A 15,788-nucleotide genomic window follows, 5' to 3' on the forward strand; every position below is an offset into this window, starting at 1 on the left:
CTGAAAATTCTTGCTAACTTGTGCTCCTTCCCAATTCTTGTGGCAAATTCCAGTTCATTCAAAATTTGGCTCCAGCATTGTTTTTGGGTGGTTTAAACAGTGTTTTACTTTTCTTTTTATGTTCCAGAACACCTCCCACATAAGATTATATTTGGCATACTGGTCTTTTGCCTCTCTCAAGCTAGAGCTCAAAGTTTGTGTTCTGTTTTTGTTTTGTTTTGTTTTTTGTTTTTTAATCATTGATATACCCAAAATCTATGTAACATTGCACCTAGTATTAAGAGGAATTCAAGTATTTATGGAATGAATGCACTGATTTATTAAAGTTTTCTAATTCAAGGGATGCCCCCACCTTTAACAGTTGAGAATCTGGAGAAAAGCCTGTGTTTCCATTTGTTATATGCCCTTGATGAATTTACAGGATTCAAACATTCATAAAAAGCTCTCATCTTTTCGTAAAAATCATAATTTTTTTAGTTTGTCTTGTCTTCATTTTGTACCTCCAGTCTCCCTAAATTCTCTTAAGTTGTCCTTTTCTGTTTTCAAGTGCTTCTAAATTGTCCTAATGGATGACACAATTTTGTACTCCAAATGTATATAATAGTATATTTTCTTTTTTTTTTTTTTTCTTTTTTTTTCTTTTTTTTTGAGACAGTCTGGCTTTGTCTCCCAGGCTAGAGTGCAGTGGCATGATCTCGACTCACTTCAACCTCCACCTCCCAGGTTCCAGCGATTCTCTTGCCTCAGCCTCCCAAGTAGCTGGGATTACAGGCATGTGCCACCACGCCCAGCTAACTTTTGTGGTTTTTTTGGTATTTTAATAGAGATGGAGTTTCATCATGTTGGCCACGCTGGTCTGGAACTCCTAACCTCAGGTGATTTGCCCGCCTTGGCCTCCCAGAGTGCTGGGATTACAGGCGTGAGCCAGCACACCCAGCCAGTTTTCTTGTTTTAGAAATACTTTTTTGATTACTCAATAGCTTTTGTTGAACGCAGTTGAGAATTAGGTTGTCTGTTGTTGCCATTCTCTTTATATTGACATTTCTGGATATGGTATGACATTGTTATTTAGAGTATGTTCTGATTCGAATGTACTTACTCTAATCAACAGGATATTTCATCTCAAAATATAATCCTGTTTCAACATGACTATATTTCTGTCTAATCAACAGGATTATATTTTGTCCGAGTATATTTTGTCTCTTTTTTCATTTATATTTTCACGTGTTTGTGATTTTGAAAATAACATAATTCAAACATTTTTCTTTAACCTCAGAACATATACTTCCTTATTATCTCCCCATTTCCACATATACCCTCTTTATAGAACAAGGAGGAGGACAGATGTGGGTTTGGGTTTTGGGGTTGTTTTTTTTTTAATACTCCTTAATACTTTTTTTAAAAAATAATCCCTTTTAATACTCCTTAAAGTTAGCTCTAAAGAGCCTCTGAATTATGAGAGTCCCTTGACATTCTGAGCAGTGTATATAGCAAAACTTAGCTCTTCTAGGGGGCAGCATGAATGGGTTGCTAACAATCCTAAGGGAAAAGCTGAAACATTTAATCTGTTTTTAAATTACTTCTGTTTATTTGATCACTTTGAGCGTTATTTACAAAATTGCCTTTATTAGTGACAAATAATTAAATTGACATAGGAACATTTTCTGGAAATTAGAGTGATTGGATTTTCTTTAGAAATCTCCAAATTGGTGGCTGGGCGAGGTGACTCAACGCCTGTAATCCCACCACTTTGGGAGGCCAAGGCAGGCGGATCACAAGGTCAGGCATTCGAGACCAGCCTGACCAGCATGGTGAAGCCCCATCTCTACTAAACAACAACAGCAAAAAAAAACATTAGCGGGGAATCATTCTTTGATTTTATTGTGTGACCCACATAGTATGACACCATTTCTGTAGTCTTTTTTTTTTTTTTAAGCTTTCATTGAACACATTTGAGAATTTGAAATTTTTTTGCTTTCTGCCCATAATGGCAGAGAAGAAAATTGACAGAAACGCCTCTAATGATTAAATGAATCAGAAAATGAATGCAAAGAGATAAAATAACACTTTAGACCTGGAGTGACCAAGTAGCCAAACATGGCTGTTTTAAATATTTTCTTTTTTCTTTTTTTTTTTTTTTGAGACGGAGTTTCACTCCTGTTGTTCAGGCTGGAGTGTAATGGTGTGGGTGTGATCTTGACTCACTACAACCTCCACCTCCCAGGTTCAAGCAATTTTCCTACCTCAGCCTTCTGAGTAGCTGGGATTACAGGCATGCACCACCACACCCAGCTAATTTTTTGTAGTTTTAGTAGAGACGGGGTTTCTCCATGGGGTCAGGCTGGTCTCGAACTCCCGACCTCAGGTTATCTGCCCACCTCGGCCTCCCAAAGTGCTGGGATTATAGACATGAGCCACCGTCCCGGCCCAATTTTTTTAAATTATATAAAATTAAACATCCAGTTCCGTAGATGCACTAGCTACATTTCAGATGCTCAGTAACCACCATGCCAAAAAGAACAGATGAAGAATATTTCCATTATCTCAGAAAGTTCTATTAGAAAGTCCTATTCTAGACTCTAATGATAATAAAATTGTTCCGTATGAGCAGAAGCTCAGATTCTGAAACCTCATTTGACAATATCCTGAATGAATTTTCTCAAAAATCAAGAGTGAGTGAATAAACAATATATTACCAAGGTCAGAAAGGAAATAATAGTTTTGTTTTGTTTTGTTTCTTTGAGACGGAGTCTCGCTCTGTTGTCCAGGTTAGAGTGCAGTGACGGGATCTCGGCTCACTGCAACCTCTGCCTCCCAGGTTCAAACAGTCCTCCTACCTCAGGCTCCCAAGTAGCTGGAACTACAGGCATGCACCACCATGCCTGGCTAATTTTTATTTATTTTTATTTTTGTATTTTTTTATTTATTTTTTTTAGACGGAGTCACACTGTAGCCCAGGCTGGAGCGGAGTGGCGCGACTTTGGCTCAACTGCAAGCTCCGCCTGCCAGGTTCACGCCATTCTTCTGCCTCAGCCTCCGGAGTAGCCGGGACTACGGGCGCCTGCCACCAGGCCAGCTATTTTTTTGTATTTTTAGTAGATACAGGGTTTCACCGTGTTAGCCAGGATGGTCTGGATCTCCTGACCTGGTGATCCGCCTACCTCGGCCTCTCACAGTGCTGGGATTACAGGCGTGAGCCACCGCGCCCAGCCCATGCCTGGCTAATTTTTGTATTGAGATGGGGTTTCACCATGTTGACCAGGCTGGTCTCTAACTCTTGACCTCGGGTGATCTGCCCGCCTCGGTGGCTTACGGCTGTAATCCCAGCACTTTGGAAGGCCGAGGCGGGTGGATCACCTGAGGTTGGGAATTCGAGACCAGCCTCACCAACATGGAGAATCCTCGTCTTTTCTAAAAATACAAAAAAAGGCCGGGCGCGGTGGCTCAAGCCTGTAATCCCAGCACTTTGGGAGGCCGAGACGGGCGGATCACGAGGTCAGGAGATCGAGACCATCCTGGCTAACACGGTGAAACCCCGTCTCTACTAAAAAAAAATACAAAAAAACTAGCCGGGCGCGGTGGCGGGCGCCTGTAGTCCCAACTACTCGGGAGGCTGAGGCAGGAGAATGGCGTGAACCCGGGAGGCGGAGCTTGCAGTGAGCTGAGATCCGGCCACTGCACTCCAGCCTCGGCGGCAGAGCGAAGACTCCGTCTCAAAAAAAAAAAAAAAAAAAATACAAAAAAAAATTAGCTGGGCGTTGTGGTGCATGCCTGTAATCCCAACTACTCGGGAGGCTGAGGCCGGAGAATTGCCTGAACGCGGAGGCGGAGGTTGCGGTGAGCCAAGATCGTCCAGTTGCATTCCAGCCTGGGCAATAAGAGCAAAACTATACCTCAAAAAAACAAACAAACAAACAAAAAGAGCCAGCGTAAAAATAAGTTAGAGCCTATTAGAAATGTATTTGGAATCTGAAATCAATATTTACAGCGTGGCTGTGCTCTAATTTCATGCATGATAGTCAATGAGCAGTTAGTTGCCTTGAAAGCACATTGCTCATTTTGGTTATATTTACCTTCAAAATCAGGAAAATACGGAATAAATATTTGAATTTATGTGCTTAATTCTTATTAAAATTTCGAATAGATTTGTTTTTCACTATCCCTTTATTCTTCTGTAAAATTATTAATAAAATCATTTAAAAATACAAAAATAAACAGTTCACTGAACCCAGATGGTAAATGGTGGTGGTATTTTTTCTTGTATACTGAAAGTTATTAGTAAAATATTCCAGCTGCCCTCCTCCAGAATCTTTTAAAGGAAAAAAAAAGTCTCTTTAAGGTTGCCTTAAGCTCCATTATTTCTTTTCTGGACTTTATTTGCTATTTGCATATTTAATGACTCATGCAGCTATAGAGCACATGACATGTGATTACAATATGATCAAGTCAAGAATACAACAAATAATATTATGTATTCAAATACCAATCTTTTTATACAATTTTAAAATTCACCATCCTTATTTTGCTTATAATTTGTAAAACATCTAGAGGGTTTTTTCTCATTCATAACTGTGCCATGATGTATGTTTACATTGAGAAATTAAATACAGTGGTAGGTTTAGTAATAAAATGGAGGCCAAAATCATTGAACTTGAGGAATTGTAGTTTTTCCTGACTGGCTGAAGATCCACCAGCACAGTTGCCTTTCTTAGCATACATTTTTATCATACTTTTTCAGTTTACTTTCTTCACTAAAACTAGTTTGAAGTTGACTTTGGGGCTATTTTGACTATTAAGAAATATCAAATTTTAGGAGTAATTTGAAGTAGTAAGAGATAAAATTCTTTTGAATCCTTTAGAATTATGTCAAAAGAAGGACTGTTTTATGTTCAAGTGAACATAAATTCTCAGTTCTTATTTTGTTTCTTGTTTACTTATGACTCTAACATACTAAGATCTCCTTTCTCTGAACTTAGAGTACTTATTGTCAATTGTTAAATTAACGACATTGTTTTTACGATCACCTCTTTTTATTTGTTGCAGATCTGTTTAAGCAGACTGTAGATGTATTGACATTAAAGAACTCAGTTTCCTTATATTCTCCTGTAGCTTATCGAATGCCATGTGTATATAATGAGTACTCGAATATTTGTTAAAAGATTTATTTACTGCCTGTAAAATGTGATTTGCTGCTACAAGGTATTTAACAGATCCTCTCTTTCAAAATTAGGAAGCTATGGATCTGTGTTTAGCAGAGAGAAAAGGAAAGAACTGATGAAAATAGTAATTAGTGACTCATCTTAGTATTCCTTTTAAATTTGTTCACTTATTGCAGTCTGTTAAATCATTTTAATAAGTGAACTATTAAGTATGCTAAGCTCTGTTATGGATCCAAAACAACGTATGTAAGAATAGTCCTTTTACCAGGTTTCTTATGTAGTAGAGAAGGCATGTAGACACAGTTACTGCGTGTTACACAGTATTTTGCACAGACATACAAATAGCATTTGCCAGAGGAACAGAACAGCATTAAAGGCAATAAAAATCACAAGATCATTTTTGTTTGGGGATTCAGGAGTTTGCGGAATACTGGAAAAATCCTAAAGGATAAAGTTAATAGAAAACGATATTTTAATAAGCCAGAATAGCATAATTGGTTTTATTTTGAAATAAATTTTGTAGGGGAGGATTAGGTGAGATATTTGAGTCAAATATGTGAAGACTCTCATAATGAAGCAAACTGATAGCACTATTGCTATCTAATTCTAAAGTAAAAACTCAAAAGCATGTGTGTCACTATAAAATCTAAGATGAGAATTATGCAAATGATCAATAACTGGTATTAAGAATGATCAAGTATCTAAATGAAACAATTGCTTTTATTTTAGAAAAATGTATTACAGGCTGGGCGCAGTGGCTCACGCCTATAATCCCAGCACTTTGGGAGGCCAAGGCAGGCGGATCACAAGGTCAGGAGATCGAGACCATCCTGGCTAACACGGTGAAACCCTGTCTCTACTAAAAACACAAAAAATTAGCCGGGCATGGTGGCCCGCGTCTGTAGTCCCAGCTACTCAGGAGGCTCAGGCAGGAGAATCGCTTGAACCCAGGAAGCAGAGGTTGCAGTGAGCCGAGATCACGCCACTGCACTCCAGCCTGGGCAAGACCGAGGCTGACCCCTCGCTCAGCCAAGTGAGACCCCGTCTCAAAAAAAAAAAAAGAAACAAAGGAAAATGTATTACACACCTTTTAATTTGAATTAATTAGGCATGATCATTATTGAAAATTGGTAAATTATAGATTGATAGCATCCAAAACGGGAAAACATTCATTTAAAACTTTCCCAAATAAATGCCCCACGTATAGGCCTTTATTAAAATAATAACAGTAAATGTTTTTTGAACCACTGTATATATTTTAAGATTTGTTTAGGGCTTTTTCATTTGCATATGAAAATATTCACCTTTTTGAAACAACAATAGGAAACAAATTGAAGAAAAAGAAACAGGGAAAATCCTTGCTTTTTACACATATAAGTTTTCTTTGTCACTAAATATAGATCATAATTTTTTTAATGATTATGTGGTTCATATTAATTTATTTGACCAATATCATTTTACACATTTAAATTATTTCCAGATTTTCAGACTTGGTTAGCAAGACTTTTTTTTTTTTTTTTTTTTTTTTTTTTTTGAGACGGAGTCTCGCTCTGTCGCCCAGGCTGGAGTGCAGTGGCCGGATCTCAGCTCACTGCAAGCTCCACCTCCCGGGTTCACGCCATTCTCCTGCCTCAGCCTCCGGAGTAGCTGGGACTACAGGCGCCCGCCACCTCGCCCGGCTAGTTTTTTGTATTTTTAGTAGAGACAGGGTTTCACCATGTTAGCCAGGATGGTCTCGATCTCCTGACCTTGTGATCCGCCCGTCTCGGCCTCCCAAAGTGCTGGGATTACAGGCTTGAGCCACCGCGCCCGGCCTAGCAAGACTTTTTATAAGTTATTTCCTCAGAATAAAGAAAGTCCCAGAAGTGTACTTGCAGGTTTACAAACTATGTACATTTTAAGACTCGTGGTTGATTTTGCTGAATATCCTTCAGGAAGGATGTACCCATTTATATTCCTCCCATAGCTCATTCCCAGCAAAATCCCTCTCCCTGTTCCCTCTCTACCCTTTAGTATTCTTTTTAATCTTTGTAATTCTGAATGTGAGTACCTCATTGTTTGGGCATTTCTTCGATTATATGTGAAGTTGAACATTTATTTCAAATGTTTATTGACCATTTGTATATTTGTACATATTGCTATACATAGTGTTTTTTCTTAATTATTTGTAAGAGCCCTTTTATATATTTGAGATAATTTTCTTCAGTTTGTCATTTTTTAATTTGCTTATGGTGGTGTTTTGCTGTCCTGATGTTTCCATTTTTACATAGGCGTATCTATAAAACATTTCCTTTTGGGTCATACTTAGGAGTAGAATTTTATATTCCATATTTTTCTCTGTGCTGTAGGCTTTGGTAGTATTTTTAACCTCTCCTTTTTAGCAGTTATCATGACTGATTATTAGTTCTGCGATTATTTTTTTCTAAACAGTTTGGCAGTTTTCTCAGAAGTATTTATCGAATAACCCATGCACACCGCCAGGCAAACATATATCTCTTTTTCCCTCTCCCCTTCCCCTTTCCCTCTCTCTGATTTGATAGCTTTAGCACATTAAAAAATTCTCCCAGACATTTTTATCTCTTTTAATTCCCTATTCTATTCTTTTCTCTGTTATGGTATCTGTATCACATAGTGTATTAATAAACAGTAGAACAAATTATCTTTCCATATCTTACTTTTTAAAAACTGCCTTGACTATTCTTACACATTTACTCTTAAAATTGAGCTATCATTTTTGTCAAGCCTTAAAATCCTATTGGAATTTGGGATTTCTATTAATTTGAAACAATTAATGTCTTAAAATATTGGAGAATATGGTATGTCTCTCCATTTATCTATAGATGTTTAAATTTTCTTCTTTTTTTTCATATAGGATATAATGCTTGATTTGTTAAGTTTATTTCCACTTTTATATTAATCTTTTTAGCTAGCTTGGATTTGGAAGTGAACTATTGAATCTTTTTCTTTTTTTATAAGCTTTCGTTAGGAGTGATAAACCCAAATTGTTCAGAGGACTACAAATCAAGGTAAGGTGATTGTAATGGAAATCTCTTTTTTCCAGCCTTAATTTATTTATTTTATAATTAAAGTAGATATTTGAATAAATGATTTTCCCAATAAACATGTACAGATATTATGTATCAATTTAAATTTTTAATTTCACTGAAAAATAATTTTTTTAATAGACTTTATTTTTTAGAGCAGTTTTAGGTTTATGAAAATTTGAACGCAAAGGAAAGAGTATTCCCATACACTCCCTGGCCCCCACCCCCACCCTCAGTTTTCCCGTTATAACATCTTACATTGGTATAGTACATTTGTTACAATTGATGAATCAATATTGATATACTAATTAAGTTTAATAGTTCACATTAGCATTCATTCTTTGCGTTATGTGATTATAGGAGTTTTGCCAAATGCATAATATTACATATCTACCATTACAGTATCATACAGAATAGTTTCACCGCCCTAAGAAATCTCCAATCCTTCACACTTTCAGGTCATTTCTCTCCCTCTTCCCCACCCTCTGGCAACCGCTGATTTTCTTTCTTTCTTTTTTTTTTTTTTTTGAGACGGAGTCTTGCTCTGTCGCCCAGGCTGGAGTGCAGTGGCACCATCTTCGTTCACTGCAACCTCCACCTCCTGGGTTCAAGCAATTCTCATGTCTCAGCCTCCTGAGTAGCTTTATTACAGGAGCATGCCTCCATGCCCAGCTAATTTTTTTGTATTTTTAGGAGAGATAGGGTTTTGCCATGTTGGCCAGGCTGGTCTCAAACTCCTGACCTCAAGTGAATCACCCGCCTCAGCCTCCCAAAGTGCTGGGTAATATTACAGGTGTGAGCCACTGCGTCTGGCCACCACTGATTTTTTTATTATCTCTATAATTTTGCCTTTTCCAGATTGTTACATATTTGGAACCATACAATATGTAGCCTTTTCAGATTGGCTTCTTATTACTGAATATTACTCTGTTATACCAGTTTTGCCATTCACCTGTGGAATGACATCTTGGTTGTTTCCAATTCTGGGCAATTTTGAGTAAAGCTAATATAAATATTTTTGTGTAATTTCTGTGTACACAGAAGTTTTCAGCTCATTGAGGTAAGTAACTATGAGTGCAATTGCTGGATCATACAGTTAAGATTGTTTAACTTTGTGAGAAACTGCAAAACTGTCTTCCAAAGTGATGACATCATGTTACATTTGCCCTAGCAGTAGTGATTAAGAGGTCCACATCCTCACCAGCTTTAGGTTTTGTCACTGTTTTGGATTTTAGTTGTTCTAATAAGTATGTGGTGGTATTTTATTGTTGTTTTAATTTGCAGTGCCCTAATGATACATGATTTGCATATCTTTTCATGTGTTTATTGCCATCTGTGTGTCTTTGATGAGATGTCTGTTCAGATCTTTTGCTCTCTTTTTTTAAATTGTGGTAAAAAATATTACATGTACAGTCTTAACCATTTTTAAGTATTTTCATATTGTTGTGTAAGAGGTCTCTATAACTTTTTCATCTTGTGAAACTGAAACTGTACACCCATTAAACACTTAATCTTTCTGTGCCCACCAACACCCCCGCCCTCCTGCCAGCCGTTGACAACTACCTGTTCTCTGTTTCTATAGTTTTGACTACTTCAGATACTTACTATGAGTGGAGTATTTGTCCTTTTATGACTGATTTATGTGAATCAAGGTTCATCCATGTTGTACTATGTGACAGGATTTCCTTCCTTTTTAAGAATGTATAGTATTCCACTACACACATGCACACACACACATACATACACAGTTTTTTTTTTTTGGACAAGGTCTTATTCTGTCACCCAGGCTGGAAGACAGTGATGTGATCACAGCTCACTGCACCCTCACCCTCTGAGGCTCAAGCGATCCTACCACCTCAGCCTCCCAAGATGCTGGGACCACAGGTACACACCAACATGACCAGCTAAATTTTTTTTATTTTTTATAGAGATGGGGTCTTGCTATGTTGCCTAAGCTGGTCTTGTATTCCTGGGCTCAGGCGATCCTCCTGCCTTAGCCTCCCAAAGAACAGGGATTTACAGTCGTGAGCCACTATGCCCAGCTCACATTTTCTTTATCCATGCATCCATCAGTGGACATTTGAGTTGCTTCCATCCCTTGGCTATTGTAAATAATGCTTTTATGACATTTGGGTGTGCAGATACCTCTTCAAGGCCATTAGTTCTTTTGAGTCTATATTCCAAGAAGCGGAATTGCAGGATCATATGGTAATTCTGTTTTTAATTTTTTGAGGAACCTCTATACTGTTTTCTATAATGACTTCACCATTTTACAATCCCACCAACAGGGCACAAGTGTTCCAATATCTCTGTGTCCTTGTCAACACTTGTTATTTTCTGCTTTTTGATAGTAGCCATCCTAATAGGTATGACGTACTATCTCATTGTGGCTTTGATTTCCATTTTTCTTAAAATAAATGGTGTTGAACATTTTGTTGACCATTTGTTTATCTTCTTTGGAACATTGTTTATTCAAGTCCTTTGCCCATTTTATAATTGGGTTTTGGTGGTGGTTGTTAAGTTGTGGAGGTTCCATCTATTCTGGATATTAAACCTTTATCAGATATATATGATTTGCAAATATTTTCTCCCCTTCTCTGGGTTGTCTTTTCATTCTGTTCATTGTTTCATTCAATGCACTGAAGTTTTTAAGTTTGAGTGGTCCTGTTTGTCTGTCTGTGTTTTTTTGCCTACTTTTTACTTGAGGTTTTTTGTTTTTTGTCTTTTGGTAAGCTGAACTTTAGAGTTCTTTGTATATTTTGAATACAAGTTCTTTATCAGATAAGTGTTTTGCAACTGATAGTGGCATATAATTCCTTATACACATTGCTGGATTTGACTGCTAATATTTTGTTGAGGATTTTTAAAACTATATTCTATCTAATTTCTTATTTCCTTTTGGGATTATAGTAAGTTTTTTGTTTGTTTGTTTGTTTGTTTGTTTTTTGAGACTCGTCTCGCTCTGTCACCCAGGCTGGAATGCAGTGGCATGATCTCCGCTCACTGCAAGCTCCACCTCCTGGGTTCACGCCATTCTCCTGCCTCAGCCTCCCAAGCAGCTGGGACTACAGACACCCGCCACCATGCCCGGCTCCTTTTTTGTATTTTTAGTAGAGACGGGGTTTCACTGTGTTAGCCAGGATGGTCTCGATCTCCTGACCTTGTGATCCGCCCGTCTCGGCCTCCCAAAGGGCTGGGATTACAGGCATGAGCCACCGCGCCCGGCATCAGTTTTTTAATATTGGGATCTCAAATCCAAGCAAAAAAGAAAAAAACATCTTTAACTTAAGAAGTTACCTGACAAGCTGGGTGCAGTGGCTCACACCTATGTAATCCCAGCACTTTGGGAGGCCGAGGTGGGCAGATAACCTGAGGTCAGGAGTTTGAGGCCAAGCTGGCCAACGTGGTGAAACCCCATCTCTACTAAAAATACAAAAATTAGCTGGTTGTGGTGGCAGGGGCCTGTAATCCCAGCTACTTGGGAGGCAGAGGCAGGAGAATTGCTTGAACCCAGGAGGCAGAGGTGGCAGTGAGCCGAGATGGCGCCATTGCACTCCAGCGTGGGCAAAGAGCGAAACTCCGTCTCAGAAAAAAAAAACCTGACCAAAATGTTTAAGTAGTAATGTTATATTGATTCATTAGCCTGGATGGCCTGTTTTTCTAAACTCCACAAGTGGGTTGGGAATATACCAAGTGTTAATAATCACATCAGAGCTAGTCTCCATCTTTGGAGTTCACAACCCCAGAATACCCTAGATAAACTGAAGCATATTTCTGGAAAGAAGTTCTAAGAACTCTGTCATCACTGCTGAACTACATAACTACATTTTTAGTTATCCAATGCTACTTAATTTAAAATTGAATTATTTGATCTCTTAATGAATGGCTGTTGTCATATTTACCCAGAATTAGAATTTCTCAGAGCTCTCTGGAGAAATATCGGACACAACTAATGGATTTGAAGTTTCGGGAACCCAGCCTAATTCTAAACTGATTACAACTAAAATCATTAGATTTGTTACGCCAAATCACACACTGATCCAGTGTGTGATTGCTTCTGTGTCTGAAAATTTATATGCACAGCCTACTTTAAAACATTGCTCTTATACCATCATTTTCTCAATTATTTTGAACTTGTATGCCTCCATCCAGTTTTAAATTCATTTGAGAGTATCATGTGGGCATTACATATTTGTTAGTTTCAATAATAAGCTCAAATCCCAAATAAACTGTCTTGCTACTAATATATATTTTTCTCTTTCAAAGTAAAATAATTTCACGTGCCTGTAGTCCTAGGGAGGCTGAGGTGGGAGGATCGCTTGAAATCAGGAGGTCTCCGGAGGTTGCAGTGAGCTGAGATTGTGCCACTACACTGCAGCCTGGGCGACAGAGCAAGACCCTTTCTCATGAATGAATGAATGAATTAATGATTTTTTAAATTCTCCTTTTTTTCCGAAATCCTGTAAAACTCTTCTCCTTAAAGATTTCCTTTAAGACTTGTTTATTGTCATATCTAAAAGCTTTTTTTTAATTACTTAATTTAAACTGAATTGAATTGCTTTGTCTTAGTTGAGGCTGAGAAGGCTCTTTCTGAACAGAAAGTAATTATGATGTCCCTCTTTTTTGTAGTATGTCCGTGGTTCAGACCCTATATTAAAGCTTTTGGATGACAATGGGAACATTGCTGAAGAACTAAGCATTCTCAAATGGAACACAGACAGTGTAGAAGAATTCCTGAGTGAAAAGTTGGAACGCATATAAATCTTGCTTAAATTTTGTCCTATCCTTTTGTTACCTTATCAAATGAAATATTACAGCACCTACAAAATAATTTAGTTTTGCTTGCTTCCATTGATCAGTCTTTTACTTGAGGCATTAAACATCTAATTAAATTGTGAAATGGCAGTATAGTCCATGATATCTAAGGAGTTGGCAAGCTTAACAAAACCCATTTTTTATAAATTTCCATCCTCCTGCATTTGTTGATACCACTAACAAAATGCTTTGTAACAGACTTGTGGTTAATTATGCAAATGATAGTTTGTGATAATTGGTCCAGTTTTACGAACAACAGATTTTTAAATTAGAGAGGTTAACAAGACAGATGATTACTATGCCTCATGTGCTGTGTGCTCTTTGAAAGAAATGACAGCAGACTACAAAGCAAATAAGATATACTGAGCCTCAACAGATTGCCTGCTCCTCAGAGTCTCTCCTATTTTTGTATTACGCAGCTTTCTTTTTAATACAAATGTTATTTATAGTTTATAATGAATGCACTGCATAAAAACTTTGTAGCTTCATTATTGTAAAACATATTCAAGATCCTACAGTAAGGGTGAAACATTCACAAAGATTTGCGTTAATGAAGACTACACAGAAAACCTTCCTAAGGATTTGTGTGGATCAGATACATACTTGGCAAATTTTTGAGTTTTACATTCTTACAGAAAAGTCCATTTAAAAGTGATCATTTGTAAGACCAAAATATAAATAAAAAGTTTCAAAAATCTATCTGAATTTGGAATTCTTCTGGTTTGTTCTTTCATGTGTAAAAATGATGTTTTTCAGTGCATTTTTTTCATATAAGCCCTTTTTTAAGCAAAAATATAAAAATGTCTGTAATATTTAAAACTTATAACATCTTATTGTTGGTAATAGTGCTTTATATTTGTCTGATTTTATTTTTCAAAGTTTTTTCATTTATGAACACATTTTCATTGGTATGTTATTTAAGGAATATCTCTTAATGATATAGAATTTTTATATTAATTAATTTTCTTTGCTTAACCTTCTGTCTGGTTCAAAGTGACTTCTTCATAAGATGTATCAAATTGGTCTGATATTCTATTCTGTCGGCTTTACCTCAGGATAAATTCTCAATAATCTAGAAACTTCGCTAACTGTTGATTTTGAATTAAATTTTTCAAATGAAGCATAGTTGGAAATCTATAAAGGCAGCTCTATCAGAGAATGTTTATAAAGTGTGTATGTATGTATGTATTTATTTATTGAGACGGAGTTTTCTTCTTGTTGCCCAGGCTGGAGTGCAATGGCATGATCTCAGCTCGCCGCAACCTCTGCCTCCTGGGTTCAAGCGATTCTTCTGCCTTAGCCTCGGGAGTAGCTGGGATTACAGGCATGTACCACCACGCCCAGCTAATTTTGTATTTTTAGTAGAGACGGGGTTTCTCCATGTTGATCAGGCTGGTCTTGAACTCCTGACCTCAGGTGATCCTCCCACCTGGGCTCCCAAAGTGCTGGGATTACAGGCATGAGCCACCGAGCCTGGCCTATAAAGTATTTATTTTTAATAGAGATCTTTACTAGCGGTTTGTGTTATGTAATTCTTAAAATTAAGAAATATATTTTTTAAGCCAGCAAGATAACAAATATAAGCCCTAAGTAATTTGGCTAATCAAAATAATATAAGAAATGCTGGCAGACTTCTACTTTTGATCACCTATAGCAATGGAGAGGACCATCGTTTTGATAGTACAAGGCCCTGGTTAAATGTGCCACCAATCCCCACTGGTTATTACTAGTTCAGAACAAGAGGAAGAATAAGCCAGTTACAGACAGTGGAAAAAACAGCAAGAGAAGAGTTGCCACCACATACAAAACAATAGTGGGACTGAAGAATGAAACTTCAAAACTTATGCGATTAGCACAGAGAACTAATTGGACTGGTTTCTAGGCAGGAAGAGCTAGTTGAATGAATATCTGGCATTGAGGTTTTTTTTTTTTTTTTTTAAGTGAAGAGAGGCCTAAAAAGTCTATTGTATTCAAGTTATTATGAGAGATCAAAGAGGCTGAAGAGCCACGGTATCTTAGTGCTTCCAAGTTCTCAAGCTGATGAATAAGAGTGTCTACCAAAACCCCACTGTTTTAATTGGGAAGTTCCAGTTAATCAGCCAATTCCAATTGTTTTTCACCAATCAAAGAACATCTTTTTAAAGAAACAAAACTGCTGACTACCAATAAAGGGGTATAAATACTGATCCAAAAAGTACAGTTTTGTAGCCAAAATCAGACATTTGATTAGGCTTATTCATATTCACAAACACGATGTGTAATAGTCATTTGATACTTATAACTGCTCCCCCTGCCAAAATTGTGTTACTTATAACCTAACAGAGTTAAATTATCTCTAAATTTCTGAATTTGGCAAAAGCCTCTTACAAGGAACTATGAGCAAGAACTGATGTCTGTTTTAAGAGGAGTTGAGGCTTGAAAGCCATTCTAAAATTAAAATTAATAAAATTTTGAAAGCAAATACTGCAAAACTTTAGACGTTAAAATTGGCAGAGTAGCTAGTATATGAAAACATCTACAAATACATGGGAAGTAAGAGTACAGATTCCAGATATGAGCAACTTATTCCAGATATATACTTACATAGAGAGTTCAGATATAACTATATTTACATATCAGATGTAAGTATTTCTTTTATTTGAAAATTAAAGTGCCTTTTAATTAAACCCTGTTGTGGCAGAGGACTCTTTCTGGGGAGGATAGGTCCTGCATTTGTGATCAAAAATTCAAAATAGACTTTTGCTGATGAAATGTAAACAACACTTTAACC

At 37.1% G+C, this 15,788-nt stretch overlaps 1 protein-coding gene across 3 annotated transcripts in view; it reads left to right on the top strand.

The window, feature by feature from the left end:
* SELENOF (selenoprotein F) overlaps positions 1-13,865 on the top strand; it is a 51,418-nt gene extending 37,553 nt beyond the window's left edge. For 2 of the 3 annotated variants that reach the window (NR_144533.2, NM_001159416.2), the window contains 2 exon segments: positions 8,136-8,185; positions 12,833-13,865. Coding sequence is in view for 2 of the 3 variants with exons in the window: in NM_001159416.2 (NP_001152888.1) it covers positions 8,136-8,185; positions 12,833-12,964 (182 nt within the window). In the remaining variant the exon portion in view is untranslated. 3 annotated transcript variants of the gene reach the window in all.
* The last annotated feature ends 1,923 nt before the right edge of the window (positions 13,866-15,788 follow it).

Source organism: Macaca mulatta, chromosome 1 (assembly GCF_049350105.2).
Source record: "Macaca mulatta isolate MMU2019108-1 chromosome 1, T2T-MMU8v2.0, whole genome shotgun sequence".
NCBI classification, from domain to species: Eukaryota; Metazoa; Chordata; class Mammalia; order Primates; family Cercopithecidae; genus Macaca; species Macaca mulatta.